This window comes from Eleginops maclovinus, chromosome 13, assembly GCF_036324505.1.
Source record: "Eleginops maclovinus isolate JMC-PN-2008 ecotype Puerto Natales chromosome 13, JC_Emac_rtc_rv5, whole genome shotgun sequence".
NCBI classification, from domain to species: domain Eukaryota; kingdom Metazoa; phylum Chordata; class Actinopteri; order Perciformes; family Eleginopidae; genus Eleginops; species Eleginops maclovinus.
Window position 1 is genome coordinate 16,582,516 of NC_086361.1, and position 26,999 is coordinate 16,609,514.

Sequence of the window (26,999 nt, forward strand, 5' to 3'; positions counted from 1 at the left end):
GAACATTCCTTACAGTTTACTCGAGTACTCTTTCAACCTCTGACAACAGGTATCAGGACCTTATAAGACATGAGCTGTACCCGGCTCTTGAAGTATTTCATTGGTTACCTGATCATTTTGTTCAGATAAAGACATGACAAAGGGCTGAATAGTTTTGTCCTCCCAGGCGGGGTCAGCTGTCACTTTACTGACAGCAAAGAGAGGAAAAGAAAGAGGGTTCACCTCAGGAGATATAAGGGTAGAAAAACACATTTAGTGTGTCAGGCTAAGTGGAATCCCCATACACACATGAAAACCTTTTAATCTCAGTGTCTCACTCTGTAAGAGCAGAAAATCGAAAACTGTAACAAGGGACCCGAGCACGGTTCATCCGCTCTCATAATGACAGCACGGTGTATTCCCAGAGCTTTTCATTAAAGCGGTTTTATTGATTTATCCTTATCAGCTAACAAACCTTTCTGTGCTGAGGAAGCAGTTCAGAATTGTTCATGGCATGTGATTCAAAATGAGTATGCCATTTGCTGTGCTATGAACATTTGTCCAATCTAACAAAATTGTTCCGCCTGCTATAGATAAAATAAAGTGACATTGGACCAACAGCGAATATGGGCTTGGTAGATGTAAAGAAAAAGTTTCAACATCTTGCAGAATGGATTTTTGTTCATTCAAACTCTTTAGTAATCCAATAAACACAGCTCTTTCCCACTATTTAATGAACATAACGCCAGTGTTTTCTATCCGTACTCACTTGCATCACCGATTAAAGCAACTAATTGGATGTCAGACTCCACTGCATGAACTTTCACGACGTCCCTGTGAGAATCTTGTTCCACCAGTCGCTACTAATTTGTTGCTTGACTAGCCGTGCTTCAGTGGTAACAAATGTTGTGACTGGGCGTAAAAAGGAGCAAGGCAAGAATACCTTTCAGGAAACATTAGGGCTCCGTGAACAACCGAGGTCGGGGCTGTCAATCCGAATTTGAGAGGACGGATAGAGATCTCAAGCTAGTTCTGTCAAGTGAGGAACAAATATATTGACATTGTGTTTTGTGCGAGGATACTTCAAAAGAACAACAAATACAATATGACATAAGAGTCAAATCCTTCTAGATGTATTTTTTCAAGCATCTGCAGACACGTGACGAATCAACCCTTTAGTTCCAGTTCACACAAAGTAATAATGGCCATCATATCCATAGCACTTTCTTGTGCTCCTTGAAAAAACCCTCGCACAAAACACAAAGTCAATAGCCCTGTCCTGGATGATGGGTATTGAATTTTTCTTCCCTGTACTTATGTTTGGTTGTAAATAACTGGGTTCCACACAGTTTAAAGTATCTGAGAAATCTCATTGAAGGTCAAGGGGAAGGCCTACAGACAGATGTGGAATCACAAAGAGGTGGTTTCGATATAAATGGAAATATGTTTGTGTGCTATCCAGCAAGAATACCTGCTTGTCTTTGTTTCCTAATCTCAAACCCAATGTCTTCTTAATGCGATGCTTCAAATGATGGCTGGTGACATTTTCATTGAGAGGTCATTGAATAATAGCATTAGTTAGCATGCAACTGCCGGTCCACTTTTGCATCCCTGTGTGTCCTTGTTATTTACCCCTTTCCATGTATTTGTTCAGTGGCCTTTTCCCCCTCTAGAAACGTAAAATCAGTGCCCCGGTGAACATTCTGAATTTCTGCAAATAGAATATTCATTGGGCTTTAATTCTCTTGCATAATTTTACATTCCTGATGACAAATGACTCATTTCCACTCTAGCCTGGAAAGTGAGCCATGAATGAGGCCCGCAGTCATACAGTAGAAGAGTGTGAATCACACCAATAGACTGAATATTTAGCCTGGCAAACAAACAGGAAGATTATTCCACATTATTTCACGGGTTTTACCCTCTCTTGTCCTCCCTTTCACAAATCTGCAATCAGAGGCACGACGGTTGAGTAGCGACGAGACGGATAATACATTAGGGTCTCTGTACTTCATCAGCTACAGTATCTCACCAATGTGACTGTGTTTGTATAGCCTCTCAATTTTCCAATATTTCTGATGATCTTCTTGAGTACTCAAATGTTTTGTTGACCAAGCAAACAAGAATCTAGCGAATCTTGGACGACTTCCAAAATATAAATACCCTGGTTAGGTTGTCATTTCAATAACGCAACAGGTTGTTTCTTTTCATGTAGTTCCAACTTTCTTTTTTTTAAATGTGTGTAAACCTTTTCAATGCCTCAAATCCAAGATAGCTACCGTTGGCCATGTTGGAAAACTATATTTTCAATGGTTTGTTCCATACAAAGCGAAACATTTCAGGGTTTTTCGGGTCATTTTGTCAAGATCCTTGTTTTGTGTTTGTAGTTTCCTGCTTTATTTTGAAATGTTTTCCCTCCATTGTGTCATGTGTAGAATTTACTTCCTGTCATTGGTTTTCCTTGTGTCTGATTGTTTCATTGTTGTCACCTGTTGCCCTAGTGTTTCTGAATCCCCTCTCCAGCTGTGGCTTGTGTTGTGATTAGTGTCTTTGTATTTAGTCCTGCTTTCCCTTGTGTTGTTTGTCAGTATGCTGTCGTCCTTCATGTGTCAAGTTCGGTTTTTTCATGTCCTGGATTTCCCAAATTTGGTATTTTTGTGAAACAGTTTTTGGAATAAAGCTAGCCTTTTGTTTGGACCCAAACCTGCCTCCCTTTTTTGCTGCACTTACCACCCTTGACACATTTGGTATGAGAACTCCAAAATCAGAAGCAGAATCGGTTTTATTTACCAAGTAGGTTTACACATACAAGGAATTTGCCTTGGTGTATACAGAGACAGAGAAAGAAGAATATGCAACCAAAAACCGAAAAATTATGAAAGTTATGTAAAAATAATAACAATATAGAGTCAAATAATACAATCTGATAATATGGTATATTCAAAGTGGATTTAGGAGCTATTCTCTGGTGAAAGAGCACGGTGTACTGAGTGTGAAAACGGAATTAATGTACAAAACAAGACAAAACAGAGTGCACCACAACACCAAATAGTTGGTTTCTGTTATTGATCATCTAACCTTTTTCTTCTTTACCGAAAAATCCACGATAGCCACAGATTTTTAGCCCCAAATTGTACATTTTGCAAACTTGTCAAAGAGCGCTTGTAGTAGGGCTTTAATGAAACCTCTGCTTCCTGATGAGCTGATGTATGAACAGTTAAACTAAAGGAAGTCCACAGAGGTCAACTCAGAGGTCAAATAGATACATTTTTAGTAGGCAAACTAAATGTACTAGAGATGACCCAACTATTTTTTTAATACATTCAGTTTATTGTTTTATGAAGTTGTTTATTGGAATACTTTGGCGGTACAACAAACCGTAGTTGTTAGTACCCCTGGTTTAATCTGTTTGTTTGTGAATGACTGTTAATATCTGTTGTTGTGTAGCCTTCCCTCTGTCATAGGAACTGTAATTTTGACTTTTGAAAAAATATTTCTGAGGGTCCTGAGGACTTTAAATGTTATACAACAAAGGAAAAACCTGGATTACAAATGTTAATTATTCCTTCTGACCTTTCATAGTTCATGTTTTTGATTTGCCCTGTCAGGTGTTGCCTGGACTACCTGGATATCTTCAAAATTGCTTTAATGGCGAGCCACCCATGAATCTAAGCCTTGAATTATAGCTGATCCAAAGCCTCCTTTCCCAAAGTGTGTGGCAGGAAGAACTCCACTAACAGAACCTGGACACGAAAATAACCTTCTTTTGATTTTCCATTAAAATGACTTATGGTCTGAAAATGAAGGAAACCATTTAAAAAAAGGCTTTTTGTTTAGTTTTTCTCAACAAAAGCAGTGACTTGTTTATTCACCCACTGAGCAATGTCCTCAGATCACTTCACATGACTGTATCATGAGGAGCATTCATTATACCACATGGGTCAATATGTACAATCTACAAGGCTGACCGTATTCATCATAAAGCAGACAAACAATCCGCTGTTAAGAAAACATGTTTGACCTTAAAGTTGAAACACACAGGCTCGCTAACATTTAAATTACATTAACATTGAACATTGATCTTGAGCTCAGAAGTCAAAGATGCTACAAGTATTTTAATCTCTGTACTGGAATCCCATTTTACCCTTCAGGGACGATAATACTGACAGGCTGGAGCACAGCATTTACTGTAAAGTCACTGCTAAACGTCACTAATGTAGCACTGGATCAGATCTCGTTTACAATGTATTAAATGCAAGTTGGCAAAGAATTCAAAAAGATCTAACATTATTACACCACAGGAAAGATGCCACTTTTCTTTTCTTTTTTACCCCTAATAGCTGACAGGAGAGCCTCCAAACAATGACCCAGAAATGACTACAGCATTTCATTTTTTCTACCGGATGGCAAAATAATGAGAGTAATTCATCAAAGAAGGGAAAGTAGACCTGCTCACTTTTTTTGTCTTCTGTGGAAAATGCGTTTCCCAACCACCATTACCATATAGACCAATATTTCACCCAGCAATTTGTCAAAGACTCCCCTGCATTGCTGTTAGTAATGCGATCTGTATACTGTACCTTCCATTTCAATCACTTGGTTATCATAAGGACCAGCATGCTCCTTGGCTTTCGCTGTTTCTCATTACTGGGAGGAAAGCCATGGCCTACTGATCAGGGAGTTTAAAGAAGCCAGAGTGAAGGCGACGGCAAATGAAGGTTTACCAGGTGCTGAGCCAACCTCAAACCGTGACAGCTTTTCTCTTAACGGCAATTACACACTGTCTTTGCTCCATGCACATACTGAGCGTGTGTACGTGTGTGTGTTTGTTTTGAAGAGATTTAGAGAGGGGAAGATGGAAACACATGTCATATACTAGTGATTTATTTTAGTATATAACATAAAGGTTTACATTAGTCATCCTGGGGTCGTTTGATGCTCCAGCTCCATCAAATCTTCCTCCTCATGCACTTTTTTATATTGTCCGTTAACAAACCAGATCACACATAACTGATTATAACAACTGGGGAAAGCTTTCAGTATTTCATAGTATACCATAGTTGCCCCTGCCCCAAGGAACCAAAGTCTTCCTGTGCGATTTTTTAAACTGTACTCCCCACTCAAAATTCAGGTGCATTCAATCCAGAGACTTTTCTTGGACTCATAGCTTTCATTCACTCCTAGCTGCTGCTCAGTTGGTCTCTCCCTTATGGTAATTGCTCTGACTGCCTGGGGGTGAGGAAAAGTTCTACACTCCAGCTTCAATTAAGATTGAATGTTAATGTGTGTTTACTAAAAGGGGATACGTTTTTTAACATCAGCATTCTTGTAGTCGCTCGGATTCTTAGAAAGCTCGCTCGAACAGCACAGTCTTTTCAGCCGGTTGAATATTTGATACAAATGCTTGATTCCTTGATATAATTGTCTCTGGTTAAATTGAGTTTTCTAAATGTTCAAAGCAAAGTTAATTCAAGTTCATTATTACTGAACGAATGTTGACCATGTATGAACTTGGAACTAGTGTTGCAAGACCACCTTAACCGAGTCATGACCACGACTGGAGTGTACCATGGTCACAAACATTGCGGCGCATGAGTGTAAAGATTTGGAATCACGTCATTGGTTGCATTTGAATCAGGGTGTTTTACACCTGATCTCATCCCCAGCCACAACTGTGGTCTCGACCGGTCTTGACATAAAATCTCAAGTCCTATAGGTCAGAGACTGAGACAAAACCGAGTACAAATGCAGTCGATTCTGAGACCTTTAAGAAGTCAAGACTACGAGATCCAAGCTGTAAACAAAAACTTAGTTATCCTTTATAACAAGCATCTAATGCAGACTACCCTCCCCACAGCTCTTGGCAGCAGATTGTGTGATCTCCCAGAAGATCACACAATCTTTCTTCCTGAGTCCCGTCTGTTGACATTGCTTTTGGCCAAATCCACACATCCCGTCAGATCTTCAGATTTGCAGCAGATGAATATATTGGCCCAACAAATGCTCCTCTTCTCGCACACTCATACGTGCCTTGAAGCGCTTTGAGCACGATGACCATAAGCCCTCTTGATTGCTTGTTTTCTGTGGCGTTCAGGATTGATTTTTTATCTTGATGTTGGTAATCCTGAGGGTTTCGGTGTGTGCTCAGGGGAATGGGACTTATATGCAGACTGCTCCAACAGGTTTTCCTAGATCTCCCTGTGGATTCACCGTAGATGATAGGAACCTCAAACAGAGGGTTCACAAACCTGCTCTGGATAAATCATACCATCCAATCCTCCTTGGACCTCTACCAGTATTATTTACATATTCAAATTAACAGCAGGATTAACGTGAGGGTTTGCGCACTCACTAAAGTGGATGCATTATGCATCTGTCTCTTGCTTGTGCTTGCAGTTCTTCTAATAACTAAAATATATGCACTGTTGGCAGCCTTACCTTTGTATTACAAGGGGAGCAGAAAAAAGCAACCATGTTTATTTTCGCCTCAAAAAAGTAATTCAACTGCACATATCCAATCACACTATGTAGGCAAAACCCAAGAGAAGCATCTCATAAATACAAAAGGTAAATCTGATCCTGCTCAGTCTGTCACTTTGCCTCCTCTGAGCAGAATCCTGTATCCGATGTCCGTACGCTTCAGGATGCTCGGGTCTATCTATTCCTCAGACTTATTTGTCACGGTTGTGTTCTTGTTCACCGATGTTAATCTATAATCTTCCACTCCAGCAGACATCTTTAGGACCTTTGGAGTGAGACAGATTGGCGCTATCTGGGTTTGGTATGAGCTCAAAGGTGATATGGGCTGCGTAGAGGCCAGGATGCCACCGGCAGGTTTGAATGGAGTAAACAATGCCTTATCAGAGGGAGGAAGCTGTCCGCTCCTACCTGCTGCGGTGTGTTACCCTGAGGGGGAAACACGCTTCCTTTTAACTGTATGACTTACAGCCTGAGTACAGGGAGAACCTTGAAGTACCAAAGTGTGTGGGCTTAATGTTGAGGCAATTAGAGGATCTGTTTGTGCTAAATGACGTGTTTTATGACACACCGTACTCTGACATTTCCCTGATATATTACACCCTTTCTTTCAGACACTTTATTAATTCCATTGTTTTTCATTCAAACATTATACAATGACATTTTCTAGACACGCTACACTTTGACATTTTACTCAAATATGACTTTTATGACTTTTGTGACAACTTAACGACATTTTGATAATTTTTTTATGACATGCAATACTTAGTATCTGTTCATTATTCAGACATCATTGTGTGATTACAGTGTAAGAATTAGCTTAGATTTGCCAAGTCGATACAGTTATTTTAAAACCAAATTTGTTTCGTTTATAATAAAAATAATAACATATTATGACTTTCATTAAGTTATGTGTGTGTGTGTGTGTGTGTGTGTGTGTGTGTGTGTGTGTGTGTGTGTGTGTGTGTGTGTGTGTGTGTGTGTGTGTGTGTGTGTGTGTGTGTTTATGTACGTCTGTATGTATGTCTATAAGTGTGTGTGTGTGTGTGTGTGTGTGTGTGTGTGTGTGTGTGTGTGTGTGTGTGTGTGTGTGTGTGTGTGTGTGTGTGTGTGTGTGTGTGTGTGTGTGTGTGTCAATTAGGGCTACTAACTACTTTCTTCATCAGGGACCTCAAGCAGGTTAATGAGGGCCTGAAAGATGGTAGATTGTTGTTAGATGGATGTAAGGCTTTTTTAAATCATTTTTTTTATTAGTTTCTCATTAAATCCCAAATACACAAACTCATAAGTGATTTCAAACAAAGAAAAGAGGTCAATCTTCATATTTGAACAGCTCTAACTAATCCATTCAGCACTCAGTATGTCTGTATTTATGTATATAAGTGTGTATGTGTGTGTGTGTGTGTGTGTGTGTGTGTGTGTGTGTGTGTGTGTGTGTGTGTGTGTGTGTGTGTGTGTGTGTGTGTGTGTGTGTGTGTGTAAAAACATCAGCATCTGTAAGAGAATCATCTCCAGTCTCTTATTTCCAGTGCAATCTGTATCTCTTCAAGCCCATGATGAGTTCACACTGCGGGGGTAATAAAACTGAAATAAGTTAGTGCTTCTCCCGCTGTGCTGGGACCCCTCATAAAATGTTTGAGCACCGTGGAAAATCCGAGCACACAGCCTTCGGATGGAAGGAGAGCTTTGGCCTCCAACCTGGTGTTTAACGAGGCTCTATGGTCCCTTAACTTTGAGCACTTTGGTTTTTCGGCTGTGTAGAAGAATTCCAACACTGTTGAACATCCGTATTTCTGCGCAGTAAATGTTGAAATCTGGGGCTCAAAGGTAATGGATGCTTGCATTTTAGCCGCGAGGGATCAGAGATTTTTGTAGGATGACTGAAATCAAAATTTGTGAAATGTTTCCAGCTTAGATGGCTACATGTTACACCCTGTTGAATTGTATGCTTCAATGGGCCTCAATGTGATAGAATTTGGCTGACACGCGGTGTTACGGTATGACCTTTTGGGTTACACTCAACAGGAGGTGTTATTATAGTTAACAATGTCCTTCAATTGAATTTTACATCAAATTGTTCTCAATCCCTGAAAATGACCTTTTACAGGCTTCTTCTTTAAAGAAAAAAAAGATGATAAAAACAATTTCTTCTTTTCTTTTGTATGAATGTTAACAAACAAAGCATTCCCCATCTCTGAGTAATACCTCCTGCATTTTAAGATCATTGAAGGACAGAGTACAATATGTGGTTGAAACAGGCTTTTCAGTAATGTCGGCAAGGAAAACATTTGGTCATTTGTTCAGCACTCTGGCAAGATACAAGCGGACAAACAAGTCAACATGTGGAGATGTGTTCTGGCTCTGTGGGATCTAGAAAATGTTGTGTTTGAGTAATTATTTTGACAGTGTTCATAATTGCATTTTAGCTGGAGAGTGCTGAAATAGCTGTCAGAAATAAACCTCCACAGAAAAACAGCAAAGGTTTTATTTCAAACAACAACAAAAAAAAGCCTCTTCACGGCCACAGCCTGTACTCTATCGAGGGCCCTGATAATTAATAATTCGCCTCAAATCCCATTAGTGCATAATGAGGGAACAAGTGCTATTAGTGAGACATGACTGAGACGGTTATCGTCGAAGCCCTGGGCACGCTGTCAGCCTCCCCCCTGCTTTTAGGACAAACAAGAAAAGAACCCTTCATTTCCACTTCACACCACCAGGTTGTGTTAGGCTTTTTAAACAGAAATCAACTCTTTGAGGGTTTCTTTAGAGACAACATGACTCAGTATGTTAAGTGGCACACTCTGATAATCCCATGCAGATGAATCCTCCTTCACCCTTTGAACGTTAGAAAAACATCTCTTAGCAAACGCTCATTCTCTTATCTCTGTAACCCTACAAATCACGGCCACCATAACCCCTCTGCGAAGATGTGAAATATATTATGCGGCAGTAAATATCGTCACACAAGTGGAATTGCTTCGGGGCATTGCTTCTGCACATGTGTTCTGAATATCAAAGGGTTTGAATCCAGAGGGCATGGATAATTATCACGCAGCTAGCATTGTCTTCCTACAATACATCAAAGGGTATAAGCAAAACAAAGCTCATTTAACATTATAATTTATGACTGCTGCATTGTAATCCTGAAGGAGGGGTTATTTCATTAGGTAATCTCTATTCCTCTCTTCGTACGCTTCTGTGGGATGCTAATTTCCTGAAGCGGTAAACACCATCAAGTGCGATTTTAAAATCCAATAAAATCTTGATTGTTCTGGGCTTTGTGAATAAATTGCCTTGGCCTTTAAAATGTGGAAGCTGTAAGCGCAACACGATGGAAACACCGCACAGACGACATGAGGGTTACGGAAATTAGTCAGCTAATGCATCTAGGGACGATCACGAACTAATAAGCTAATGTTTCGTCCTGTAAAATGATCATGAATCGCTTCTCTTCTGTACTCCTCCCCGTGCTTTCTTTTTAGAGCGTTCCACCTCGCTGAAATTTTCCCTGCCTGCATGCAGCCACTACTGTTAAATCCAATCATGACTCCAAAGTCCTATCTCTCTGGAGCAGATAGGGACGATGCTGCAGATTAGCCCCTGAGTGAGAACTGATTTTGATGGTTTGATTTATTTTCTTTCGACACAGCGGCGCTGAACACAGCGGGGGTTCTTTCTCTAGAATGATGCTCAAAATAGTATAGCTGGCTCACACACACATACTGTCCTGGCACTTGCATCCTCACATTCACAAGCACACATTTGATTTAGACACCGTACATGTCTTTCCTCGCAAGTCTCCAAACAAACACAGAAATAGGCAAGAACCGAGTACTAGTGGAGATTTCACTCAGCTTTTGGTAAGACCTTCACTTTTGTCCATTCTGTAATCCCTTTATAATATTAAAAGGTAATTGGAATCTCTACACATGTCAGTTGTCCTCTTTAATACCTTCTTTGGCTGCTACAGCAAGGCTGCTAAAGTCTTCAAATCGTGAGTGTGTGTGTGTGTGTGTGTGTGTGTGTGTGTGTGTGTGTGTGTGTGTGTGTGTGTGTGTGTGTGTGTGTGTGTGTGTGTGTGTGTGTGTGTGTGTGTGTGTGTGTGTGTGTCTTTGGACACATTTTTGTGACTTTGATAGTTTTGCAATCATGCAAGTTGCAGTCACGAAACTGTACAGACCCCTGGCCCAATTTGTCATGCTGGTTTGACTACATCACCAGAAGGTCTCTAGTTTATTAGTAATATCCTCCTCTTGAGACTCACTTGCTTCTTTTATATGGCCTGCTGGTAAACCCGAGGGTCCATGGCCACGTAGTGACAGTGTTTGGTTTCTCAGTACTGCAGGCATGTTTGTTCAGAAGCCCCGACTGTGTGCAGGGTTGATTTCTGCAACTCTGCGGTGCACCGTTGCCAAGCAGAAAAAGCAGACATGGATGGATAATAAAATGTAAAGCAGAATCTCTGTATGTTACCAGAACAGAGGTCCACAAAGCAAAACTGCTCTTTTTCTCCGTTGCGCTTGTGGCTCTGCAGCGAGGCTCAGTTGAAATGCTTTTCCTGCTGCGACAGCTGAAAACACTTGTAGCCCTGGGTGAAAGAGTTACACTGCATATTCAGAACACTTGAGAGGAAATAAATGGACATGATTGAGCTAAGTGCAGACTGTGGCCCTGTTTGTTTGTAGACTCACAGTTCCCAGTAAATATTTAGTCCCTGATATTCAAAAATAACAGTGTATTTATTTCCAAGCAAAACACCAAGTAGCATAACTAATGTCCCCCAAAAACTGGTCCTGTACTGTAAGGGTATTTGCCTTTTCAAGATCATATAATAAGTAACAATGACTGCAAAATCAATTCATTTTGACCCTGACCCTGAATGTTGAGCTAAACATTCAGGGTCAGAATCTGAGTGCGCGGTGGATTCAAGTGTCCTGGAAACATCTGTAACTCACAGATGAACATTTGAAACACTCTCATTTCTTGTTTTAACACCACGGAGCAAAACAAAACACACAATTACTCTCACAGCCAATTTCTGAGCTCACACGACGCTTTCTTGGATTTGTCCTGCGAGATTGATCGCCGCTGTCAAGGAAAATGTTTAAATTCCTGAAATAGCCAGCCGCTTACATGTTCCTGAAGTTTCCCAGGCTACATGCTCCCAAGATGGAGTCTGTACAAAGCAATTTGCCACTCCTTCCTCTAACTTTCTGCTCCATTGTCTCATTGAATCTCCATAACAGCAGGATTTATGAAAATTATGGAGATTTAGCCCCCATTGTATCGTCATTATTGCATAACTCGTCGATCTCTGCTTCCATATGCAATTCAGATAGCAGACAATTTCTGACTTTGAATTGCAGATTTTCATTTTAAGATACGTTTCATGATGAATTTGGTGTTTTGCTTTGGCCGGGGAAAATATTTATCAGAATCATACCGAAATGCCTCTATACACATCTAACGTCATCATCATTTTGTTATAACTCATAGACCCAGAAGGCCTGTGAATACGCAGGAGGAGAGGACGTCTTCTTCTTGACTGAAGCATTAAGATTCAGCAGAGCCTGAAATTGCATATTAGATGTATTTTATAATAGCTGCCTATAGAAAAAGGCTGGAGAATATTCACATAAAGGACAGAACTTGGTCTCGTTAGTGTGATAAAAACCTTAATGTGATGTAGGGTAGGAGCGGCTGTACATCTGAGGGACAAATTGTGTCAGTCGATTCTGCACACATCTGGGGCTGGTATGTGATTTAAGCTGAGGCCTTAGAATTAAAAGGGGTCTGTATGACATTGCCAAGCCCGAGGGATAACAAAGACACCAACATTGAGTAAGACTCCCTTTGTTTTCTCTGAACACTCATTATACAAAATCTTTCAACCCTGAAACATTGGCGAGAATAGTGGTGAGTCATCAGAGAGCGTAGAATGCTTGAAAACAGAGTTTGCATCAGTGTGGGTTGTGAAAAAAGGCCTAATTATCCTTTTGATTTACAGTCAATAACCCCAATAAAATCATTTGTAATCTCATAATAAAAAGCTTTTATCCTCAAGTAAAAGTTACACATGTTCAATTTGCAGCTGTTTGCTTAGGAAATAAAGAGCAACACCAAATAGTATTTTATCTCTGTATTCTTTTGCTAAATAGTTACAAAAAAAATAAAACATCAATCAATTTGGCTTTTACAAAATTATTATTTTTTTAAATATCAGCTTTGAGATGATGCCACTCGGAGCTGAGGGGATAGAAAGACAAACACAAGCCAAAATGAATGACAGGAACATAACAAAAATAGCTGTCAGAGTATTTCACAGTGTAAAGAAATCTATCATATACACAGTGCCTGCTTGTATTTACACGAGTATGAACATACAAAATATACACAATCTGTGTTTCCAAAACACAGGAGATTAATAGCGTGTCTTACAGTGTGACAAATCACCGTTATAAAGAGAAAGAGAAAGATGAATTTCATAGTAAAATAAATACAATTCTGTAAAATTAGCAGTGAAACCTACTCTCCATGATGAGGATTGATTGTCTCTCTGTTCGTTCTGTACCTCAACAGTCATTAAAACATTGTACAATAGGTCCAAATGTCTTATTCAGGAGGGAATAGGGGGGGTTTTCTTAAGTGACGCTACATAATAAGACTCACTGTGAATCTTTTGGCTAAAATTCTCCTTCACAGCTACAGAAGTTTAGAGCTTCATTAATTGAAATCACACTAATGTAAGGTTGCAGTGGTGAGGGTTCACATTTCTTCATAAATTAACCTGCAGATATTGTATATTAGAAGGTGATTTTCTGTATTGTCAATTACTGTCTTTTATTCTCTCTTAATAGCAGAGGTGGGAAGTAACGCAGTAGATTTACTCAAGGACTGTACTTAATATTTGAGGTACTTGCACTTTACTTGAATATTACCATGCTTTGCTACTTTGTACTTTTACTCCACTACCTTTATTTAATACCTTTAGTTACTTTGCAGATTGTGTTGAACGATGTGAAAGATAATCAACTCTTTAGTTACACCTGGATTAAATTCAACAGCTACCCTGCAGTATACAATACGTATAATGTGTCAATGATTATATTCAAAACATATCATAAATATTATTCAGAAAGGAACCAATCTGCATAAAGAGTACTTTTACTGTTGGTACTTAGCATATTTTGATGCTCATTTTCCTCACTTGAGAAACATTTTGACTGCAGGGACTGTACCAGAGTATTCTTACACTCTGGTACTTCTACTTTTCCTGAAGTACAATATTTGTGAGTACTTCTCCCCCTCTCTGCTTAATAGTAATTTCAAGCCAATTATTACAAGGTGCCTTTACTTACATTCTGTAACTTCAGAGCTTTACTCTGTGACTAAATGTGCAAATGTGTTACAGCTTCACATTACAGGTCCATGGTAAATTACATTTGAAACTTTACTTCCTTAAACCTTCGTATTTCTCACGTCTCACACAGATGTTGTTATTCCAGTTGCCACTGAGCATGACTAAACTCCATCACATAGTGAACAGACATCAAACAGATAATGACCCATAAAAGCATCAATTTAACATCGAACCAAACATGTCATTTCAAAGAACTGTCCTAAGGTGTTTATATTTATATTTGAGGGATTTTGTGTGTCTTCAAATCCCATGAGAAGGCAAAAATCAATAATGGAGTCTCGCTGTCCCTGCAAGGCGTGATACAGCTTCTTCCTCTGGGCTTTAGAGCTCTATTGTTTCCCCCAAAATAATTCAAATGACATCAATCAGCCACACTGGTCCATTTGGTGACATGCTACTGTATCTCTACCAGCCTGGCCACTGCAGTTCATTTTGAGTCAATCATTTCATGTCGTGCTGCTGTCGAAACTGACTACAGCACCAACAGTGTTTTAACGCACGGGAGAATAGTCCTGGACAAATGCAATATTTACATCTGTATGAGTAGCATTAGCAAGAAATGACACCGCCCATCTGTTTCAAACTTTACTTTACATTTCTGTTACGGTTTCAAAGATTTAAGTGTTTATTGAGAATGAATGGACGCTGTAAGATTTCTTGAGAAATACAGATAATTACTTTCAATATCCATAAAAGCTGCTCATTTTCTTTGTTTTTAACAATTACTAGTTAGTGTAAAGCAATGTAATTAATATGATTGGTTTCAATAATACAGTTTTGTGGAATTTGTTGACATAATACATTTAATTATGTCAACATTTCAGTTTTTTCAGTGTAGGATGTTTCTTCCCGTTTATCCAAATATTCAGTTTAGAAGCTCAATGATCTATTCAATAACTGCTATCAATACATTCAAGACACTGCAGCTATCCAAGTTACAAATTGGTGAACACTTATAAAGCAAACTTAGTGTTTATATTGAATTCGACACAGACTCTCAATTTCCATTCTCCAAATGTCTGTGGCACAGTTATGACAAAGCAACACTAAATTGAGAATATTAATATGATCATATTGAGGACAACGAGTACATTATTCATGTTTCCAATATTGTGAACATGCCTTTAAGATGTGAATTTGTTGACTGTTCATACAGTATGGATGTGATTTTGTCATCCTTTCAACTTTAGTGAACCTTTCCTTTGCCCCGGGACCTCAGTCATACAAAATGCTACAAAGTTCATGAATAAATTATGCAGATATAACTTTTTAAAAACAAAAACAGGAGATTGATTAAAGGCATCGTGAGCGTGACAAAGGATGTTTGTAAGTAAAATACGACAGTGTAGCTTCAACACTGCAATCAGAATAATTCATGGCACTCAAACGCAGTGAAACAACTCTTGTTGCTGTTCGACCTCAAAACAAAGTTATTTTATTCATAGACTTTTTTGTGCATTAAAACGTATTTTTGCCCCGCCCTGTGATGTTCGGCATCGGCACAAATACAGCAACTGCAAAAACAACAAAGCAGTTTGGAGTGCAGCATCACAGGACACACACTTAGCACGTACGCAGGAATTGGCAAGAATAAAATATTAATAGAAAACTAAAATGAACACTTTTTCTTTCAAGTGAAACATGGTGAACATACATTATGTACACAATTCCAGAGCTTTAAGCACGGAGGGTTTTTTGAAATTTCACCTCCATCATGGCACATACGATCAGGTTTGTGACGTTTGTTGGTGTGTGTGTGTGTGTGTGTGTGTGTGTGTGTGTGTGTGTGTCTTTAGCTTTAGAGTACCACCATTTTTGCTCAGCTGGAGATGGTACGCCCCTTCATAGCTGTGACCAACATACAGTACCCTTTGGTATATGTGAGGTTAGGAAGGATACTACTTAACCTTAAAACTCTTCATGACACCATCAAAAAATGCTGTTCAGCTCAACCACTTTCACATTCGACGCTCAAACAGAAGACTTCCTCTCCTTCATCACAGTCACAGTTATTTCTGTCTCGCACACCAGCACCAGTTTCCGTCACAGTTTTAGCAGCTTTAGGAAGTGACACAAGACAGCAGCAGCTCTCATGCCACAAGTTCTTGACATCAAAGTTCTCTGAAAGCAGCCGCAGCAGTAATGTAAAATGAAGTGTCAGCACTGTAGCTTATCCATCTCCCTCCAAATAAGCTGTTTATTTCCGATTCCATATCAAAGTCGTGGGCTGAACAAACCAGCATCAGCCTGTGAGATTTAATCACTGAGAAATGGCGGGCAAACGCCAGGTTTTCCTTTCTTACTATACATCTCTGTTGCTCGGTTGCTCTTCTTCGGTTGTTCCCACTTCTTCGCTCTTTGTCCTCCTGCGTGGCTCAAGCGTACGTCTCTCCTGATTTGAGCGCCACCAGTTCAGAGTCCTCGGTGTGGCGTCCGTTCAAGTGTTCGCTGTTAGAGTCGTGGTGGTACATGAAGGCAGGCACCTCGGTGATGGAGGTGGCTGTGTAGGACGTGGAGCGCATTGAGCAGTGGTCCTTTCGTCTCTGACCCCACTGGGTTTTATACTGCATCCACTGCCTCTTCAGAGCTGCCTGCACCTGGAAGACACACAAACACACCGTTAAACAATCAGCTATCATGGTCAGCTTCTTTGTTTGTTGTAAAAAAAAAATGTATTTGAAAGTCCAAGTTTTGATCCTGAAAAAAAGTATTTGAAACGTTTTTTCAGGTTGAATTTTAATTTGTTTCAGTTTAGCACTTTTTTTATAGATTATTTTTCTTCACATTTGTTTATATTTGTAGGCTTTCAGACTTATTTTGGGCCCTGATGTTGCTTGGGGGGCGGGGCTTAGCTGAGCTTGGAATCATGAGTGACAGGCCTCCAGTAGTCATGTTGGCTTCAGGAATTGTGAAGGTATCCCAAGAAATATTGCTAATCACAGGAATATCAAGATATTTCTAAAGACAAAATATGTGAAAATACAATTCTGATAAAGTACTGAGGTTGTGGACAGAAGTCTCGCCCGACGGATCCAATAAAAATCCTTGGTTGGTTTAGATACTGTAACAACTCACACCATGATAATTATTTTTGAATGATGTTCAAAAAAGGATCAATCCCTCTCATACCGCAAATTAAATCACAATTGCAATATCAGCCAATATTAACAAACATTACCTTCACCCTTTCATAACCTTTTTGCTTTGCATTACGCGTAGATGTCAAAGTGACTCATCAGAAACATTTCTCTAAAGTTGTATTCGTCTCTTTTGGGTCTCTGATCTCCTTTAACCACAAAATGATTCCAGCAGATGAATGAACATGCAAATCGGAAAGCGGTCACAGTGCAATGAGAGTGAAAGCAGAGCCCGTGTAAACATCATCTTGTGACAACGTTAATCCTCCGACAGAGATCTTAACTGATGCGAGGATAATTGCTGCAGCATATGTGGATCACTCAGACTTCAATCACGTTAACAGATGCCAGTTAGGAAATGTAAACACACTGAAGTCACATAATTGGAACGAGGCCAAGTTGTGCACCCAGCCAGATCATCGTGTTATCAGAGGGAAAAAAGATGCAATCAATAAATGCTAATGTTTAGGATTTAATCAGGAAACTAAGGTCAAAATACAGAATAACTGTTAGTTAAGTGGTAAATCAATAGTGATTTTACTACTGACAAACAATTAACCTATGACAAATATGCATTTAATTCAGAATTCATTAAGGATAATTATAAAGTGTTATAGTAATGACTTTTCTTTTCTCCCCTATAGCTGTCAAAGTCACAGCCATCGAAAGTAACAAGACAAATAATTCCATTGTATCTGCAACCTTAAAATGAGCAAACGAAATGTAAAACATTTGCCTCTGCTTATATGATGATAAGGAAATCGCTTCAATATAGGACACTTCTAGTACTCTACTTCTTAATTCCCGTGTCAGATGGCTAGCCTTTCAGAAGTTTAGTAAACTTCAGAGAGATAACAACACACCTAAACTCTTCACCCTGCAGATCCTAAATGCCTGAGAGGACTCCATGTTCCAGTTTTTACACTCCCTCCCTCGGTTCGCCCACCTTTGCCAATAAAGATGAACAAAAGAGAAAACGACTCCTCTTGGCTACCTGCTGAGAATTCAATAGCTAAAGAAATGCCAAAGATTACATTATTCTAATTTATTACACGTGGCCTCGTTTCTCAAATCAATCTGACAAACCTTCGTCTGTGAGCAGAAACCTTTTCAGAATAAAATGCAATAACCAGCATCTTTATAGTGGTGACATTTTCTTAACCTGACTCTGGGTTGAAATGACTTTTTATGGTAATATACAGCACCTTTAAACCACATTTAAAAAACCAAAAAGATAAAGGCTAAGGCATTTCTCAATCTTCTCATTTTTGAAGGGGAATTTAGACAAACCTTTTTTTGTTCATTTGTTTTATTAGTTTCTCATTAAATCCCAAATACACAAACTCCTAAGTGATTTCAAACAAAGAAAAGAGGTCAATCTTTATATTTGAACAGCTGTAACTTATCCATTCAGGCACTCAGTTCATATTTACTGATGAAGAACCGTGTTCAAGTTCCTAAAAACACAATCTGCACCTACCATCCTCCAGCAGAGCATTGCTTATCATTTTGATGTTGAAACGCCCAAATACTACTGTAATTACTGCGGGTTTATTAATGATCTAATGATGTCAATTATGACAGTAATTGTTATAATGAGACAAAAGAGCAGCCTGGGCTTACAGCTCAAATGTAGAGCGTTTTGCTTGATGTCGCAGAAACAGCATAAAAGCTGTTTGTCTCACTGACCTGGAATCACAATGGGGACATCGACGATAACAAGGCAGGTCTGTGCAGTTTGGCCTCAAATTCAAAGAACAGAATTGAAACCAGCCCCAGAAACCCGTGTCCTGATTAAGGGTGCTGAATTGGTCATTATGCCCTGAAGAATTCAAACCCTTTCAGTCCATTGTGGTGGTTAGTGTTAGATGACCCCACATCACCCTGAAAGTGTACTATGCCACATACATTGTTCAAGAAGGTGCTGCTGCGGTCTGGCTGCTCGAGTACGAGCTAATAAACATGTCCTATTTTCCGATCCGAAACAATAGATCGCTAATGTTTTCTTCTCATGCGAAAAAATACGTTTAACAAACTCGTTGTTATGGATAACGGAGAATCTCACATGTTATTTTAACTACTGTACAAAGAAAGAGTCTAAACTGGCTGTGGTATTCAGCAAGTGGCAAACCAAGCCATGCCAGTGTGGAAGACTGCTGTTCCTAGAATGGCCACTTGAGGCAGCGTCGACGCCAATGTTCAAAAACCCAACTTTACATCAGAAATAAACATGTTTACAGTCTGTAAGTGACTTCATAGTAGAAGTAAAAATCTTTTAGTAGTAATATGCAAATAAATGAAGAATAAAAATGCTAAAATCATACAAAAAGAGGAGTGTCCCACTTGACCAGTGCAACACTTCAATGCCGCTTTGATTTGGTATTTACACCAACATAAAGACCACTGACAAAATGTGCTTTACTTTGAGAAGTCCTTTCGAACTTCGAAGCATCTTTTTAAAACGAGTCTGAAGAGACAAAAGGTCTCAGAAACACCATTAACCCCAAATGTGGGTTTACTGTAAACCCAGCGAAACTTAGGGATGCTCGGAGTCAGACAGCTGCTGACAGACTTAAAAAGCCTGACAGGAGGACTTGAAAAAGAGAGTCGATTTCCAGCTGGGCTTGGAAACCACGCAGTCATTTATAAACAGTGTCTTACTCTTCACCTGACATGACCCTTCAGCTTTTACTAGCGCAGCAATAGATTGGTCCCAGAAGAGATGAGCAGCCCAATGCTTTATAACCTGTTGCAATTGGACTAATGACAGATGTAGTATCCATGCAAAGTTACAACAACTTCACCGTTCAATGCCAAAACCCAACTATAAAGTCAGTGTTTGGGTCACTTATCGATATGCTGACATCTGGCCTGGAAAAACAAATGCTTTGCCCGATGGAGTACTTAATGTCATAAGCAATAAGCGGGTTGTACTGCTTCAAGGTGGAACAGATCACCGTCATGTCTGCAGGTTGACCTTCATAAAAGAAAACAAAACTACAGTGTTTGTTTTGCTATTTTTTCTCCTGCTTTTGGCCTAATGCTAAGCTACGCTAAAACACACAGCAAATTATCACACAATTACATAAATTTCGAACTCTTTCTTTCACTTTACACATTCTGTAGCAGCAGCAGCAGCAGCAGCAGCACAATGTAGGAAAGCCAAACTTCTGATGTAAATAAGTGTGCTTACCTCTCCATTGAAGAAGCAGAATATCGTTGCCACCAGTAATCCCTTAAAAGGAAACAAGTAGACATAATAAGCACAGTTTTTTCAAGCAATGAAATTTAATAAAATGCAGCTTTTTGAAAAGTACAGAATAAAGCATTTAGTAAATGTCATCCTTGTCTGGTAAGTGAATAAACTGACCGCCAACCTGGGAATTTCATGGCTTGTCTTCCTGTTGTTCAATTAAGTGCCAAACTGGTAGTTAAACAAAGGTAATGGAGTGTCTAACTGCTTCTTTAAACCGTTCAGCGGTGATTAAATCACATCGATCAACAGAAACGACGAGGCAGAAAACAGGTCTTTTATCCGTGGAAACTTTCAAGCGAGCCAAACGTCTAAATCTCGAGCCTGACAGGAGACCCGGAGGTGGGCTGCGTTCAGGAACATTTCTGCTTGCATACTAATGCTGATGCGTGTCTTTCCTGTAATATTGATTGGATTATTTCCTGATGTGCAAAATACCTAAATCCACAAGGGCACTGAAGCAGATTCATTTTTATTTTGTTCACCTTTAAACTTAGCTTCTTTTTCTGATTGATGCATTATTTACCTGGTAGTGCATGAGAATGTGCATGATATACTCATAGACCTCCCCAGCTAGGCGGTTCTCTGGCCTCCAGGGGAAAATGACAAACTGTATTCCGAGCAGGGGCACCAGGATCAGGGTGGCTCTCACTGCCTTCATGTACATGTTGGACTCGGCCCGGTGTGTGTCTCTCAACTTGGTCACCAGGACTCTTATAATATTTAGTAAGAAGAAGAGATTCACCTGCAAAAAATATCAAAATTGTGAATAAACTCAAATATTAGCCATGTGTTTTACCTTTTTATGATTTCAAAAATGAACATCCTAGTACCGATACACACATTGTTCTAATATTGTGCGTAAACAGCTGACGAGCAGACTTACAAGAAGCGCTGCCACTATCGGACCATGGACGGCGTAGAGCAGATGGGTTTCCACACTCATCCAACAGCTAGAAGGAAAAACACATCAGTCAGTGCCGTCTGCGGCCCAAAATACACACGCACACACACATACAAAAACATGCACGTGTAAGGATCTGCACGCTCTCGAATCTCCGCTGCACACAGACGAGCACGTATGTAAACATCTCCTGTTTATTTGCAGAAGTCTTGGAACATTACTCACTTGTCATCAAAATACTTTTTCCTTGCCACGGCGTGGATGGATGCAGGCACTAGAGGAAAGCCTTGGATGGGAGAAAGATGGCAGCCATGTGAGGTCTTGAGTGACTTCAGGGAAATTCATTTGTCATTTTTGCAACCATAAAAACTAAGTGGGGTTAGCTTGTTTTTCCTCAATACATAAATCAGCCTTTCATTGTATAAGTTATTGGAAAGGCTTAAAATCAGTCCATTGCGCCAACATGAAAAACACTACCTGGTTAATTTCATGAAACTGTCTTGTGTAATAAGAGGCTGGGCTCAAATGAGCTTTTCATATTTCTGGATTTAAACTCAAGAAAACATGTGCAGGCTATTTTCAAGCATCATTAAGGCTCTGCGGCGTATCGGCCACAGATGGACCTGACACTAAAACACAAACGCACACTCAAGGTTACCCTTCTATTTTTAATGATGACGATCTATTTAGTTCCATCGCCTACTTGTTTGACAGACTGCACATTATTCCTGACAAGGTGAACAACAGGACAGGAGGGCTAATACAGCTGTCAGCCTATCAAGGTTGAAACACTGTAGAGGATCAGGTGTATAGAAGTAAATTGAAGCATATGGATTGTGTTCTGTCCTGTTTTTATCAAGATTATAAGATGTGAGTCCAGATCATAACGCAGGTCCACTTACCCCAGCCGAGGAGGTAGTACCAGTGCAGATGCTGCTCCTCTGCAAACACAGCCACCACGATGAGTGTGTGCAGGTAGATGCCTTCACACAGCATCCAGAAATAATTGCAGCCCAGCATGTACATGTGGAAGAAGTGCAACACCTTACAGCCAACCTGCAGAGAGCGCCCAAACAGGGAAGCATGTAAGTTGTTTTGTCTGTGTTTGACTCCTAACATCATCTCAGCGGGACACAGAAACATCTAAGAGGATGTTTCTGCACCCATGGCACAAAATCATTAGCCATTATTACCCTCGGCAGACAGAGAGGATGTTTATTTCCCTCTGGAGGTGAGCTGTACTTTGTATTTGGAGTGCTCTATGATTGTGTCGTCTCTCCTTGCAAAAGGAAGTGAACACCATGTGCAGCAAAGGCATATTAGTACCTTATAAAGCACTGTGCAATTTTCAATTCCTGCAAACATGAAATGTCTCATTATTGCTCTATTCTTTTGATTGAATAATAATTATTATTATTTCTATAAATACAAAGATACATGTGGGTGTGCCTTAAGCTGTACTTATGCAAATTAACCTGACTGTGCTCATGTCTATTCAAAAAGTAAAAACTTTTCTAGTAGGCCTAAGTTCATTTCACGTTTTGTATGTGTACCTCTAGGAAACTTTTAAACTTATTGTTGCATTTCTTAGGAGATTTGTTAAGGAGACGTGCATTTGGACAGCACAAATGTTGGCTGCTGCTCACTCATCCGATTCTCAGATGGCTTCCCCATTTCAGATCATACGGCTACAATAAAAGCCAAGATGGATGCAAGTGGTAAATCTTAACCTATCATCTTCCGAAAAGGTTCTGCTTAATGTTACAGATTTCTCCTGTTTATACGTGTCAAAACTGAAATAAATATATAGTTTATAATCCACTTTAATATGTGGCACATACTGCTGCTATTCTTACCCCTAAAGACAGTGTTCACACAGTGCCGTTTAATTCAGTCCTCATGGGGAGCTATCACATTATTGACATCAAACATGTATCAATATATCTGTGTTTTCTTTCTTTTTGTTGTGTTTGATCAAAACACCAAAGCTCACTATATATTTCAACTAAAAGCTCATAATGGTACCGGAGAAGAAAGAGTGGTGTAATTTATGATGCGTCTTACTTCTGTAATGAAATGCAAAACAAGTCAAAGTGAGGGACTCTTTGTTCTTCTGACAGACTTTACATTTGTGCTTTCTGATATGTTTTTAAGATTATTTAAATTAGGTGGTTTGTGTATGTAGTCATCTCATGTATTCTTAAATAATTGTTTCTCAGGTCTCTTGTGAAACAGAGCGACTCCTGAATAAACCATGTTAAAGAAGAACAACATTCGGATTTTAAAAACAGGTACTTAAATTGTTTTGCCTGAAATACAAACTGCTTATGAAGAAACCTTTGTACATCAAAAAACATCACATCAGGATGTCTGGATCGGTGTCGTGTGTTTAAAGAGAATGCGTGCAGCCACAGTATAACTCAACGATGCTGGCTTTGCTTTTAACGGCTGCTCTCTGGGGTCTTATTCAAAATATACTACAATCATTCACTTCTAAACTTTTAGCCATATGTCTCTCCCTCACTTTCCTACGTTTCCCGTTCCACTCAAGGACATTTCACTATAGCAGACATGGAGAAATATGTAACTCACTTGTCCCTTATTCACAACTGTTTTGCATTGCAGCTAAAGGTATGTCTAAAGTTACCAAGGATGTTCTGGTTTGCAAATCAAGCTATACATCATGTACCGTAGATGTTTCTCATGTTTTCAGGCTCCTCCCTGGTTTGACATAAGCTGTAGGGATTCACTCCCCCACACTGCTGGCAGGCTACACCAGACTCTGAATCGCCACGCTAGAGAGAATTAAAAGAGCTTGTATTCTCTGTGAGAGCAAAGCTCCACCACAATCCACCTTTCCTAAATCACCAGTGCAGAGAACAGGCTCATAATTCTGCTGTTGGCAGCTGTAAATTCCCAAATGTTTCCCAAAAGACACGCATGACTCCCAACTAATGGTGCTTGAGATTTCTTTGTCTCCATCCCCTTGAGAAGCGGGGCCACAGTGATCATTTTTGTTCCGACATGCTGCAACGAGTTAGCACAAGAATCGGAGGATGAAACCCTCTTTATTAGTCACATACATGTACACAGCAGAGCACACACAGTGAAATTTGACCTCTGCATTTAACCCATCCTAGTACTAGGAGCAGTGGGCAGCTATTGTGCAGCGCCCGGGGAGCAATGGGGAGGGGGGAAATGGAGGTGTCCGGTGCCTTGCTCAAGGGCACGACAGCAGGGCCTAGGAGGTGAACTGGGACCTCTCCAATTAGCAGTCCACTTTCCATATTTCAAGTCTGTTCGGGGACTTGAACCGGCAACCCTACGATTCCCAGTCTAAGCCCCTACTGACTGAGCCACTTGCTGGACAACTTGACAGTTCTAAGTCGGAAAGTAGCAGATTCGACACAAAGCTTCTTGACAAACAGCGTGGAGAGCTTTGAAACCAATCCATTGCACACAAATACATATATTTTTCGACATTGATAATAATATCATGCCTGGCTGCTCCTTGGATACAGTCAGAGATGGGATGAGAATAAAAGACGGCGGCCAGGATGAGCCAAAAGATTTGGTGAATGAAAAAGAAGCATCAGCAGGACAGAAAATAAAACCCAAACCAGGCTCAGGCCTCCGCTGACTCCGATGTTGTTTCTGGTACTCTGTCGGGGCCAGATATGCTTAAGCTGAACACTGGCTCGGATCTGATGGGATAGTATGAGCTGTGAGCCAACTGCTACAATCCTGTCTGCCGTTTCTGTACGTGGTAAATTCTATTCTGTTCTACATAAAAGGTAAGATAGGATCGTATTTGGGAATTGTAAAAACTCCCCAAGAAAAAAGCAATCGCAGAGTTTGCAGGTTTTCCTTATTTATATTTCAAAAAGGAGTGTTTCTTGAAAAGTAACACATGAATTTATGTCCAGGCCTGATAGTGAAGCATTCCAACAAGACAGATTTATCATCTCTACCAAACCAGACCTCGGGGTCCAAAGAATTCACATAATGCATTCAGTGAGGCTCCAATACTCTAGGTAGGAGATGTGGAAAAAAACAGGAGCTCATAATACTGCCAAGATACAGCACAGTGAGCATTAATTAGGATGTACTTAAAAGCCTGTAGTATAAATGTTTAAATATTTAAAATATAGAGCAATACATTTGAATTTAGCTTCCTCGATCCCCTGGCTGTGCATAAACATATTAATTTTAAAAAGTTCATGGAAATTCTTCTTTGAATTTTTATCTGGTTTAGCATAAATTTTGAATGCATTTGTATCTCATTTCAAGACAGTGGAACTAATCCTCCTCCACAAACTGAATTCTGCTAAATGGTATTATCTTTTTGTTCAGTAATGCTAGCATTTGGCTCCGTAGGTGAACATTCACCACTTGGTCCAGATTGATATATAAATATTGCAGAGTAGATATTGGTTACAATACACAGTAAACAATAAGCACCATCTGCCCGCCAAATGCGAATTAAATATGCAAATGGTTAATAGACTTGAGAAATCATTCTCCAGCTTTTAAACAATTTAGCGAGTGGCTGCTAAATTTTGAACATATGCTAGCCATTTGGGCTGTGAACAGAAATTGATTGAAATCAATTCTATGGTTGTTATATTGTGTAATTGTTTGTGTTTCAATAACTTCTCATTTTGGGCCATTATACAATACAGATATACAATTTTTTGGTTTATGACCCAAGATCCTTCCTAAAAACATTCCCATTAGCTATAGCTGTAAATTGACATGTGCTTATTAGCTAATGTTGGAATGCTAAAACAAATAATGTTTAAATATCCGTAAAACTAACGAGATTCCCTTTGATGAGATAAGATTAAACTTTATTTGTCAAATGTTAAAACTAGCAAATATTAGCATACCAACATGATAAGCTAAGGTGATGTAGCCTGCACAGTAAACAGACCTGGTAGCATTGATGTTGGGAACATGTCTGAAATACATTGTGTTAGTTTCCCTCCCCAGTTTGGATATATTGAAGTGCTTATAGTAAGACTTGTGGTTGTCAAGATGGTGACAGAAGCTGTACTCACCGGGTTTCTGGCAACAACTTCAGGATTGTTGACCACTGCTACGAGGGAAATGATGGTGAGGGCCGAATTGAGCACATAAGAGCAGAATAGGTTCTTGTGCAGGGTGATCCTTTGGCAGCTCAGACTCCTGTGAGAAGAGAGACGCCATGATTTACTTTGCAGCCTAACATACTGTACCAGTACATGATGTGGGAATCTTAAGAAATACCATCTTTAAATATGTAATACAATCCGTTCTGACACTGACAAAACACTTGCTACAACTGACGACGTGAATAGGATGAAAAGGGACTGGCAGGCTAATAGGCTAATGCTTTACTGAGGTTTTCATATGTGCCTACAGTCTGTTAAATAATTGGGATCTTTCATTTACAATTCTTTGTGGTTGGTATATTAAACCCTGGGTAATAATGAGCTGGATTGCCTCTCAATGCTCTGTACAAGCTATAAACACAGGAAAATAATGTTTAATGGATCCCGAGGGTGGTTCTCATTACCTTAGCTGGCAACATAATGAAATGCTTGACAGACAAAGTGAACATATCTAATATAATGGAATTCATTACAATGCATTCATATCCAGTAGGTTTATTGTTTGTAATGGTTAAGTACTGCTTTATTTAAGACCATTAAATGAACTACAGGTCACAGAGTGTTTAAAGCTGAATGAAACCACACACCAAATATAATTCGTGGAATATAGCCTCCTATAAAAATGTCGTCCACAGTTTAAGAAGTCATATCCTTTTATTGGCAATGGACAATT

General features: G+C 39.6%; 1 protein-coding gene across 2 annotated transcripts in view; it reads right to left on the reverse strand.

Moving 5' to 3' along the window:
- Positions 1-12,583: 12,583 nt before the first annotated feature.
- calcr (calcitonin receptor) overlaps positions 12,584-26,999 on the reverse strand; it is a 50,652-nt gene continuing 36,236 nt past the window's right edge. For both annotated transcript variants that reach the window (XM_063898400.1, XM_063898399.1), the window contains 7 exons: positions 26,234-26,360; positions 22,076-22,229; positions 21,399-21,459; positions 21,156-21,222; positions 20,796-21,014; positions 20,210-20,251; positions 12,584-16,476 (listed from right to left, as the gene is read on the reverse strand). In XM_063898400.1, coding sequence (XP_063754470.1) covers positions 16,255-16,476; positions 20,210-20,251; positions 20,796-21,014; positions 21,156-21,222; positions 21,399-21,459; positions 22,076-22,229; positions 26,234-26,360 — 892 coding nt within the window. In that variant the 3' untranslated portion in view covers positions 12,584-16,254. The remainder of the gene's footprint in view (positions 16,477-20,209; positions 20,252-20,795; positions 21,015-21,155; positions 21,223-21,398; positions 21,460-22,075; positions 22,230-26,233; positions 26,361-26,999) is intronic.